The sequence below is a fragment of the Carcharhinus amblyrhynchos genome, chromosome 13 (genome assembly GCF_965287045.1).
Source record: "Carcharhinus amblyrhynchos chromosome 13, sCarAmb.v2.hapA, whole genome shotgun sequence".
Taxonomy (NCBI): domain Eukaryota; kingdom Metazoa; phylum Chordata; class Chondrichthyes; order Carcharhiniformes; family Carcharhinidae; genus Carcharhinus; species Carcharhinus amblyrhynchos.
This window is the reverse complement of record NC_137336.1, coordinates 25,006,769-25,018,522: the sequence shown is the minus strand read 5'-3', so window position 1 is coordinate 25,018,522 and position 11,754 is coordinate 25,006,769. Positions and strand designations below refer to the sequence as shown.

The 11,754-nt window shown below is 41.1% G+C and overlaps 1 protein-coding gene across 1 annotated transcript in view; it reads right to left on the bottom strand.

Moving 5' to 3' along the window:
- Positions 1-433: 433 nt before the first annotated feature.
- Positions 434-11,754, bottom strand: part of LOC145351476 (organic cation/carnitine transporter 2-like) — a 30,122-nt gene continuing 18,801 nt past the window's right edge. The window contains exons 6-10 of the mRNA XM_080201070.1: positions 9,683-9,783; positions 8,364-8,578; positions 6,145-6,327; positions 2,902-3,037; positions 434-533 (exon numbers count right to left, since the gene is read on the bottom strand). Of these exons, the coding sequence (XP_080057196.1) occupies positions 434-533; positions 2,902-3,037; positions 6,145-6,327; positions 8,364-8,578; positions 9,683-9,783 (735 nt within the window). The remainder of the gene's footprint in view (positions 534-2,901; positions 3,038-6,144; positions 6,328-8,363; positions 8,579-9,682; positions 9,784-11,754) is intronic.

Here is an 11,754-nt window from a genome sequence, read left to right as displayed (position 1 = left end):
TTACTAAAAGACGTCAGCCTGATGAACAGCATCATAACACCCTTCTGTATTCCATAATGTAGCTGCCGGATGTTAATGAGGTGAACACTTCAAATCTGCAGTCTCTTCTTCACTGCTAATGTGGGTGATCAGTCATCCTGTCTGCTCCATTGATCTGTTGTCCAAATGTACATCCACCCCACAGTGCACCTGTTGTCCAAACTGTGGCACCATTTTCCATGAGAATATATTCCTGATTCCAAATCAAAGTGAGAAAATGTAGGAAACTAAAATAGTGCAGCATCCCATTTATCTTGCACCTGACAGCAATCCCTGAGTATCTTGGTGGCCAAGTATATTTCAATAGGACATGCTGCCAGTCTGCTATGTAAATTGGAAAGAAACTACGGCTTGTCCATTTCTCCATTGCTGCTGATCTGGGGTCAACGCTGGGTTAAATTTCCTCCTTTTTACTGACCACCATATTCTCTTCTCTATTTGTTCCATTCACGTAAAATTGAATGTGATTTTTGTCTTTACTTCTCCATTTGAACCTGCAATCAAATCAAACACAGCATTATTATTTCCTGTTGTGTTTCACAGGGTGGATACATTTGTTTATTTCATACCAGATTGCTTTCATTTCCATAATTCAAAAAGGTTTGGTATGAGCTGATATCATAACAGCATTTGCTCATATTCCAATGCAACAGATTACTGTGTGCTGGGATGTCCCTAAAGATGGTGGTATAAACTTTGTATCTATGAGATTGACATCTTTCAATCAAGCTCAGGTCAATCAAAAAAGGCAATCTCAACTCAGTGGGCAGGGGGCACAAGCAAAACTATCTACATTCAATAATAAATGGACAAATGGAGTGGAAAATGGGTTAGGCAGATGGTTAGTAATAATCACAGTGGTGGTATTGTCAGGGGACTGACAATCCAGAAATCCAAGGCCATGCTCTGTGGACCTGGATTCAAATCCTACCAGCTGGCACAATTTGAATTCAATAAATAAAATCTAGAGTTAATAAGTCAACTGATGACCATGAAACCATTGTCAATTGTCATAAAAACCCCATCTGGTTCACTCATGTCGTTTAGGGAAGGAGATCTGCTATCCTTACCCGGTCTGGTCTACGTGTGACTCCAGATCCACAGCAATGTGGCTGATGGTTTAAAAAAAATGCCGTCTGAAATGGTTTAGCAAGCCACTCAGTTCAAGGGCAATTAGGGATAGGCAATAATTGCTGGTCCAGCCATCAATAGCCACAACCTATGAAAGAATTTTTAAACAGTCTGCACCGGCTCTGTGAAAGAACATTCTATCTAGTGCCACTGTCCTGCCTTATCGTGTACACTCATTTGTTTCAGATAGCAAAACCTTCTGAGTATCTCAACCGAACCCACTTCTATCACCCTCAAAGGAAGTTCATTCCTAACTCCAAGCACCCTCTAGGTGAAAACATTCTTCTTCACATAATTTCTGTTCCTTTTGTCCATTATGTTAAATCATTCAATATTCAATGCCATGACAATTTGCTGTGATACTGGAGCGGCTGTAACACTTTCTTGTAAAGATAGGCGGCTAAGTGATTCCACATTCGCTATGTGAGTTCCAGTTTGGTGCTTGAAAGTATATGCATCGGTGGACAGGATTAATGCCCAACATTGAAATCTTGCCAATGCGATTGGTGGAATAGCCTTATCCTCTTTAAAAAGACTCAAGGGCAATTTGTGGTCAGAAACAATGGTAAAGTGCCTACCAAATAAACACTGATGGACTTTTTTGGCATCAAAACCTATTGAAATTCCTTCTTTCTCAGTTTGTGAGTAGCCTTTTTCAGTCTCAGAGGGTTCATGATATCCTTGTGTGCAATCCTTGTGCATCTACACATAAGTTACTCAGTGGCTTGAAAAGTGCATTTCTCTTTGTGGCAAATACCAGCTTCTTGAAATCTCTTCAGGGGGACACGAGCCCAAGGTCTTCTGATGCTATTTTATGTTCAATCAGGTCGAATGAGTATCCAACCTCAAAGTAAAATTCAGGCCCAAGTTTCAGAAACTATAAACTGCCCATTATTACTGCAGGGGAAACCTTTTTACTCAGAGTGGTAAGAATGTAGAACTCACTACCACATGGAGTAGCTGAAGCAAACAGCACTAATGCATTCAAGAGGTTGTGAGAGGGGTACATGAAGGAGAGTGGACTAGAGAATATGCTGAGAGGATTAGAGAAGATGAGTGGGAGGGTTAGCAGTATAAATGCTGGCATTGGGCTAGAAATTTTCTTTCCTTGCTGTAGTCTGCATTTAATTCCATACATGTTTCAACTTCCACAGCATTGCTTGCTTTCACCTATATTTCACCAATATCATCTTACCTTCTGTACATGTATCTTTTCCAATGCCCATCTCCCATAAGCTTCAAATTATCTTAAGCTCTTCCATTTTCATCTAATGTTTCATTAAGTTCCAACAATCCAGCACTTCTCATCCCGGCTGAGTTCTTATCCCTCACTGAATTTAAATTAAACTCTTATTCTCGCTACAAAATGCTTCATAACATAATTTTGCCTCACCTCTACAGCCTTCTGCAAACAACTTTTCTTACTCTCTGATCCTTATCGCCATTTCCCCTGATCTATCTTCCGTGTCAGTGCCTCCAGTTACTGTAGCAGTGCTGTTTGGAAATATCCAAATATCTCCAGCTCTCTGCCTCCTTCCCTCTATTTCAAACACACATCTTCAGTCAGGCATTTGACAACCTCTTCTCATTCTCACCAAGGATTGGAGTTTGGTTCTTTTTGCCTCAGAGAAACATTTTGGGACAAGTTCTACATCAATGTAAATGTTAGTTGCAGTTCAGAGCAAAAATTTTTTCTTAGAAGATTTAATCGAAAATACATTTCACGTTTACCCTTGCATTGTCTGCATCTGGTCAATGGTGTCTGGGAGAGGAACATTGACAGTTTCAGGCAGAAACAACACCAGAATTGCTGATGACACAGCCAAACTCCCCATCAGAATATAAGGCAGAAATTCATGATAAGAACCTGTGAAAATAATAATATGTGAAAAATACATTGCCTGTAAGAACATCAAAGTAAAGCCATAGACTGCACATGGATCACAGGGCCATTGGGCGATAACCATTCTGACATGACTCAATAAATATTTATTGCATGGGCAATGACAAAACCATGATCTTTCATTCCATGTTGCAGTCCATATTGTAATCCTGGGTCTGGTATGTAGGCCCTGACTTGACAGATGTGGCAGGTCAGCAAAATTCTACCACTTTATAGAAAGCAATACTTCTGGTTGTATCACAGCTTGGTGTGGCTCCTGATCTGCCCAAGATTGCAAGGAACTACAAAGGAAGGTGAATGAAGCCCAGTTCATCACGCAAACCAGCCTCCCATTCGTTGACTCTGTCTACACTTGCCACTGCCTTGGAAAAGCAGCCAGCATAATTAAGGACCCTACTCACCCCAGACACTCTATCTTCCACCTTCTTTCGTCAGGGGAAATATATAAAAGTCTGAGGTCACATACCCACCGATTCAAGAATAGCTTTTTCCCTGCTGCCATCAGCCTTTTGAATGGGCCTACCTTGCACTAAATTGATCTTTCGCTACACTCTAGCTATGAGTGTAACGCTACATTCTGCATTCCCTCCTTCCTTCTCTATGAACGGTATGCTTTGTATAGCATGCAAGAAACAATACTTTTCACTGTATGCTGATACATGTAACAATAACAAATCAAATCAAACCAAAATCAAAAAACTCTGTTGACTTCAATAGGAGTCATGATGTGGATGTGCCAGCGTTGGACTGGGGTAAACACAGTCAAAAGTCTGACTAAACCTGGTGGACTAAAACCTGGTGTTGTCAGACTTTTGACTGACTTCAATAGGATCAGAAAATCTCACTGGCAAGAGGGGCTAATCTTAACTCACAACAAGTCCCATTTTTGATTTCACTACTTGATCAAAGTGAGTATCGTCCTGAAGGACAATGTCAGTCCCACATGTACATTAGTGCCTCACTGGTGGTCAGGTACAGTCATCAATAGGCAAAAATCCATCTGACCTTGTCCTCACCAATATACATTTCACACATACATAGAATCTATTGAATCACTACAGTGCACAGGGAGGCAATTTGGCCCATCAAGCCTGCACCCAGTCTTACCATCAAGCCAGGGGTCGGCTGATTCAGTTAGGAGTATAGGAGACCATGCTTGAGGCATCACTAGGAAAACCTAAAATGAGGTGACATGGAAATAGAGGAGACCTCCTTGGGAGATGAAGATGAGGAGGTGCAGAAAGGCCAGAGGGCAGCAGAGGGCCAACATGAGTGTGCTGATGCCATGGAGGAGGGGAGGTGTGAGAGGTGTGCCTGTGATACTCTTGTAGCTGACGGCTTCCAGGAAGAGTAAAATTGAGTCTGATCATCAGGAGAATCTCCTCTAGCCCTCCAAGCCATTTTGTAACTTCTGAGGGAATAGCTAAACTATTGCTGAGAGGGTGGGCTCTGCATTCACACTTGGGCCTTAAGAGCTCATGACCCACTAAGTTCAGATCTTAGCTATGGTCATTGATGTCCTACTAATATACTCATTCTGTCAACTTAACTTCCAGCATGATGAACAGCAATGGGAGTCGAGGCTTGATGATGCAAACACTCCCCAGGGGAATTGAGGACCAGTGTACTGCTCTCTTTCTAAAGTGCATGTCTTGATTTGGGATACTATCAATTAGAAAACCCAGATGGACAGAGAGTCACATTGCTGATGCGCCTCAGCCATTGCTATCCCTTGAACATTAGAGGATTCATCCATACATTGAACAAAGAATTACACACATTTCACTGACAACATACAAGGAAACAAGTTGCACTGAGGTTGACGTCGAATGAATGTTTATCTTAAAAGGGAACAGTGTGTGTGGAAGGCTGAATGTTGGGATAAGTAGGTTGCAAAGACTCAAACCAAAATGCTTTTATCTGATCTGATATATTTTCTACAAATATATAAAACGGAAAAGAGTGGCTAAGGTAAACATTGGTCGTTTGGAGAACGAGAAGAGGAATTTAATGTCAGGAAATGAAGAAATGGTCGAGGTATTGAACAGGTATTTTGTGTCGGCTTTCACAATAGAAGACATAAATAACATACCAAAAGTTGAGGACAAGAAGAAATTTCTCCTCATTTCAGTTCTAAAGGTTTACCCCTTATCCTAAATATGACCCCTAGTTTTGGATTCCCCCACCATTGGGAACATTCTTTCTGAATCTACCCCCGTCTAACCCTGTTAGAATTTTATAAGTTTCTATGAGATCTCCTCCCACTCTTTTGAACTCATGTGACTATAATCCTAACGAACTTAATCTCTTTTCATATGACAGATCTGCCATCCAAGGGATCAACCTGGTAACCCTTCGCCGTCCTCCCTCAATAACAAGGACATCCTTCCTCAGATAAGGATGCACATTAATCCACATTATACTGCATCTGCCATGCATATGCCCACACCTCAGCCTGTCCAAATCATGCTGAAGAATCTCTGCATCACTTCACAGCTCACCCTCCCACTCAGTTTGGACATAATACATTCAGTTCCCTTTTTCAAATTATTAATATATAATATGAACAGTTGGGATCCTAGCACAGAACCATGCAGAACCCCATTAGTCACAGATTGCCAATCAGGAAAAGACGCATTAATGCCAACTGTTTGCTTCCTATTTCCTAACCAGCTTTCTATCCATCTCAAGACATTACCTGCAATCCCACATGCTTTAAATTTACAGTAATCTGTGATGTGAGACTTTGTCAAAAATCTTCTGAAAAACTAAATAAACCACATCCACTAATTCTCCTTGGCCAATTCTACTAGTTACACCATCAAAGAATTCCAATAGATTCATCAAGCATGATTTCCCTTTTGTAAATCCATGCTGACTTTGTCTGATTATAGCACTGCCACCCAAATGCTGAGTTATGAAAAGAAAAAATACTTTTCACTATACCCAAATACACGTGAAAATAATAAATCAAATCAAATCAAAACATGAATGGTGTGGGTTTAAGAATGGTCTGTGGGTATCAGGTCAGTGCAAGAATTCTCCTTGTACAACTTAAACCAATAACTTACCAAGATAAAAAATATAAGGTGAGATGATGCTGCCCAGCCTGGAGGCTGTTGTGCTCATTCCGACACCCATGTTTCTTACTGTGGTCGCATACAGCTCAGCACAATAGATATAAATAATGGAGTAGGCACATGAAATCCCAAATTTTCCAATCATCACCAGTACAGTGGAAAGTATGGAAAGGGCTAGAAAAAAAAAATACATGTACCAGTAAACATGGCAGAAGGTCATTGGGTTACAAGTGCCTGGCTGTATAATCCTGTCACGCATGCAACATCTGAGCTGATTTTTCAAATGCGTGCATCTAACAGGAACCCCCCCATCAACTAGTAATACATACTGCAAATTGATAATGATGCTCCCTATCAATCCAAATTAATGGACGGAAACACATAATCTGCATTTTCCAATGATGTATTCCTTGTGGATGGGATTCAACACTGAAGGCAGTCATTGATGAAGCAGGCCCAGGAATGTTGGCATTAAAATAATTGGGCTGATGCAAGTGATGTGCATTGAATACAGGCATCTCATCCATTTTGGTCACTGTTTCAAAAGCAACTAAAACCACAATTTACATTGACAAACGTCTCCCAAGGAGAAAGCGTCAAGCTCCTTGACAGAGCCATTTTAAAAAATTGACATGAAGCTGAAGAAAAAGTGACTCAGAAGCGTGACATTACAGCTGGTCGAAGATGCAGGCTTTAAGAAGGGTATTAGCAAAGGATTCAGAGGGGAATTGTCAGAATGTGAGGCCTCAGATACTGAATACATAACCATCACTGGTAGACTGAAGACATTGTGGTAAGGTGAATGGAGCAAGGGATGGTCATAGCACTAGGGAAGGATGAACGATAGAGGGATTCAGTGTCAAAAGGTGACATTTTTAATTATGAGACATTAGAGATCGCAGGCTGAGTGAGGTGATGAGTAAACATTGGTTTGGAATAGCATTTAAACAGTAAAGTTCTGGATGAACTCAGCCTCAGAGTGAGGGGGGGGACTGGAGGCCGGACAGGATAATAGTGCAGTAATCATATTTGAATGAAGGTTTCAGCAAGAAAATAACAGATTGGGACAGAAATGGACTCAGTCATTGTGGTGAAAGAAACTGAACCTTTATGATAAGGAGATTTGTGAGTAGAAATTCATCTCAAAGCTAAAAATAGGAAACAAGATTTTGAGAATTAGATGAAGTTTGACGCCGAGGATATTCTGGACTTTATCTCTTTTCTCTCCTTACAGATGCTGTCAGACCTATTGAGATTTTCCAGCATTTTCTCTTTTGGTTTCAGATTCCAGACTCTGCAGTAATTTGCTTTTCTCTCCAGAATATTAGCTGCATTTCTGGATTAAATGTCTAGTGATAATACCATGAGGGATCCTGTGTATGCATAGCCCTGCTTGTTTCAGTCTATGCAAAGACTTCATTTTAAGATATATCTGCGTATGCACAATTACATTTAAATGCTAGACTAATTCTGCTAAGCTTAACAATTGTAGCTAGCTTGGCTACATGCAGCATCCGAAGGCATGATGGGTTAGCTAAATATTGATTGCATTCCTGAAGGTTACACAGTGCAGGCAAACAATAGCAACTGCAAAGATTATATTTCCAAATGGAGATAGCATGTGAACAACACTTCCAATAACAAAATAAAGGTTGAAATATATTTTAGATTTTAGTGTGTGTGTTTTTAGTTGTTTCAAGATTCAGTTCAAGTTCAGTTCAGGGCTGGCTGAGCAGCCCATCTCCAAGTTTGCTTTCCTTTTGATTCTGTCATGTGAAGTTTTTTTTAAGTTCAGTTCAATAAAAGAAAACCATTTTAAATCTCATACTAGTGCTGTACCCTTGTCTATTCAAATGAATGAATGAACCCAACGTGCCACTGGGTCATTGCTTCCCAGAGTTCTGTACAGCTCTGGGTGAGAAAATAGCCTGACATGTCAGCTCATCTGCAAATGTATGTATTGAGTATAGTGTGGGGTTACACAACTGGACTAGCCTTTCACATTCACCAGTTTCCCTTCCTCACTCTTCTCCTCCCAGTGTCTCATTCTTACAACACAGCTAAGATGAGTGAAACTGCGCTCTTCATCGTGTGAAGAATGCTAAAATCTCTGAAATGCAGCATGCAGTTTTAATTTAACTTGAAATGCTCTTTTAAAACATTCAACCAAACCAGATCATGATCATTTTAGTTGCACTGTAAAAACTTACTTGAAGGTATGAGCTGGGTGAAGAAAAGGACAATTCCAGCAAGGGAAATTGAACCTGAAAGGCTGAACCTTCGGGAAAGCCTCTGCAGGAAAAACCATGTTGCTACATAAGCTGGGACTTCAATGGCAGCAGACAAGAAGCAGTTCAGATATTCATCGCCATAGAGGTTGGGTGTGTTCAAAGACAGGCCAAAGTATACGCTTGATAGAATCATCCTGTTAACAAATAGGTGAAATGTTCTCATAAAGTGTTTTTAAACTTTCCTCCCCCAGTGCCTCTTCCATATAATTCTATTCGGACTTTCTTGCTCTCTCACTTGATCTACCTAGCATTTCCCCCAGTGTTGGAAGGTAGTGGGAGGTGGTTTGCTGGCGGCAGATCTGCTTTCCATACTTTGCACTAATGTTAATGTTAAAATGTGGACATTCCCTACAACTAACTTGCCCTTTAAATGTACTGATTGAAAGACTAAATAATAGTTGGTTGGGGAGGGCATGGAGCCAACATGCTCCAAGTGGAACTGCTCAATAGCCATAAAGCACTGTGGGCAGACTAACAGGGGCCATGTGGGATTTCTGCCCCTCACTGGGGAGGAGATTCTGACCTCCACCAGTCCCAGTGCACCAGGAAAGTATTAGTGCCAGGTCTGCAGAAGAAGAGGTAAATCAGGGCCCAGTGCTCTTCACAGCAGGTAAGTCTAGGGTTTTGGGTTGGGAGGGTTTTTCACAGTGGAGGAATTTCACTGTAACTTCATTGCAGTGTTAATGTAAGCTGCACTCGTGACTAATAAATAAACTTTAACTTTTTTACCATTGCTGAATCTGCTACTATCAACATCCTGGGGGTTACTATTGTCCAGAAATTGAACTGGACTAGCCAAATAAATATTGTGGCTACATGAACAGGTCAAAGGCTTACAATAATGTAGCAAGTAACTCACCTCCTGACTCCCCAAAGCCTGTCCACCAGGCACAAGTTAGGAATGTGATGGAACACACTCCACTTGCCTAAACGGCTGCAGCTCAAACAACACTCAAGATCTTGACACCATCCAGGGCAAAGCAGCTGTCTTGAAGGAAAACATTTTTGCAGGGCACGGGGAAAGAGCAGGGGGACTAATTGGACTGGAAATCTACCACCTCGCCCACCACAGGATTGGAGTGGATGAGGGACGGACAGTGGAGATGCCCGCTGATCTTGGGTGGGAATTTCCAGTCTCGCTTGAGCGAAGCCCTAATTTCGCACCCGAGGTGCAGAGTCGATGGGATGAATGGCTAACTTCTGTGATATATTACCCTACGATTCGAGGAAATACTCACCACACTAGAAAATTTGTGATAGTGATGGCTCGGATTTTACTGGCTTTAACCAAGTGAATAATGGAATGAGATTGTTTACTTTTGGCCTTCATATCTTCAAGCTGAAATGAAAACAGAGAGGATTTAGTGTTATCATGGATTATTTTCCATTTTATTAACAATTATAATGAGTTCAAGTTGGGGATGGTTGATGCAAAAAACCTGTTTGAAAAAATGCAGAATAAGCTCTCACATTTGAAGTAGCCTTTTTCTCCTCCCTTTGTCACCTATTATTCAGATTCTGCAAATCCTGTGGATGAGAAAAGTGGGGCTCAGTAGAAACATAATAAAACCCACATTTTATTTATTACCATTCATGATACTGGCTCAATTCTCAAAGAGAATTATTATTCACATTGTATCAATCGAAATCTATATAGGGTGAGGTGAAATTTTTTTGTGGTTTAGGTTTATGAATGACATGATACCGACCTGGAAGCAGTACCAACAAGAAGGAAGTTAAGACCAGATGCAGTGTGGTCAGATGAAAGAGGCTGCAGAGGTACGTGCTGTAAGATTAGCCTGATCAACAACCTTGTGAATAGGGCTCGAGCCATTTATTCACTATGCAAGCTTGATGGTGAAATAGGGCATATCAAAGGGATTCTATGGGATAATGACTAACCTGATCAGATCATTTTTATGCTGTATACAAGCTCATGAATGCACCTAAGGCTATCATATTTGGCCCTGAAAAGTGTTGCCATCAAGCCAAAAGGCTGTTCTGCTTGTCAAACAAATGAATAATGTAAAATGAATTTCAGTACCTGTGTGATTCTAGGTAGGTAATCCTACCTATATGAATTACCTATATATGAGCCCTGGAATGCCACGGAAGTTTTCACCATCTCCACCATAACTAACTTTTTAATCAACATGTACTATTATTCTTTTAAAGTAAAGATTATTTATTAGTCGCAAGTAGGCCTACATTCACACTGTAATGAAGTTACTGTGAAAATCCCCAAGTTGCCACAATCCGGCGCCTGTTTGGGTATACCAAGGGAGAATTTAGCATGGCACATCTTTGGGGCTGTGGGAGGAAACCGGAGCACCCAGAAGAAACCCACACAGACACACCGAGAACGTGCAAACTCCACACAGACAATGACCCAAGCCAGGAACTGAACCTGGGTCCCTGCCACTGTGAGGCAGCAGTGCCAACCACTGTGCTACTGTGCCACCTTCTGTGTGCTCTTCTGTTATTTGACTGAATTTACAGTGGGGCAATGCGAGAATCCCATGGAATTTCAGGGACATAGAAACGTTTGGAATAGCACTCATTACATTTGTCCAATACTTTTATCTCTTCCCCCTCTCTTGTTTTAGATTTTAACCATTTCATTATTGACACACTCAAATTCCCTTTAACCCCTTGGGCAGAATTTTCTCGTCAAGCCCACCCACCACGGGAATCGTAGTGGGCGAGACACAGACCATACAAATGTCTGTTGACCTTGGGTGGGATTTTCCAACCTTGGGGTGAGTGCAGTGGAGAAACCAGTCCCCTTGTCCTTGTTTGGCCAGACGCATCTCATGTAGCTCTTGCTATCATAATAAACATTTTTTAGGAAATGACATAAGCTATATCTGCAGTATTTCATTCAGCCAAGTACAATTGATCTTTTCGCAATCCATTCAAACTGATTATTGTGATTCCAAAAGAGGAAATGCTGGATAATCTCAGCAGGTCTGGCAGCATCTGTAAGGAGAGAAAAGAGCTGCTGTTTTGAGTCCAGATGACCCTTTGTCAATCTAGACTCAAAACATCAGCTCTTTTCTCTGCATACAGGTGCTGCCAGACCTGCTGAGATTATCCAGCATTTCCTCTTTTAGTTTCAGATTCCAATATCCACAGTAATTTGCTTTTATTGTTGCTCATCCAGTGCTTATATTTCATCCTGCGCCAATGACTGTAGAGTCTGAGTTTTTAGAATAGAGGTGGCTCATCCCTATCAGCTTCAGCAGCCCCAGTGTCATATACTGTTCTAATGTGCATTGGTTGACTATAGTCAGGACTTTCATCCCTCACT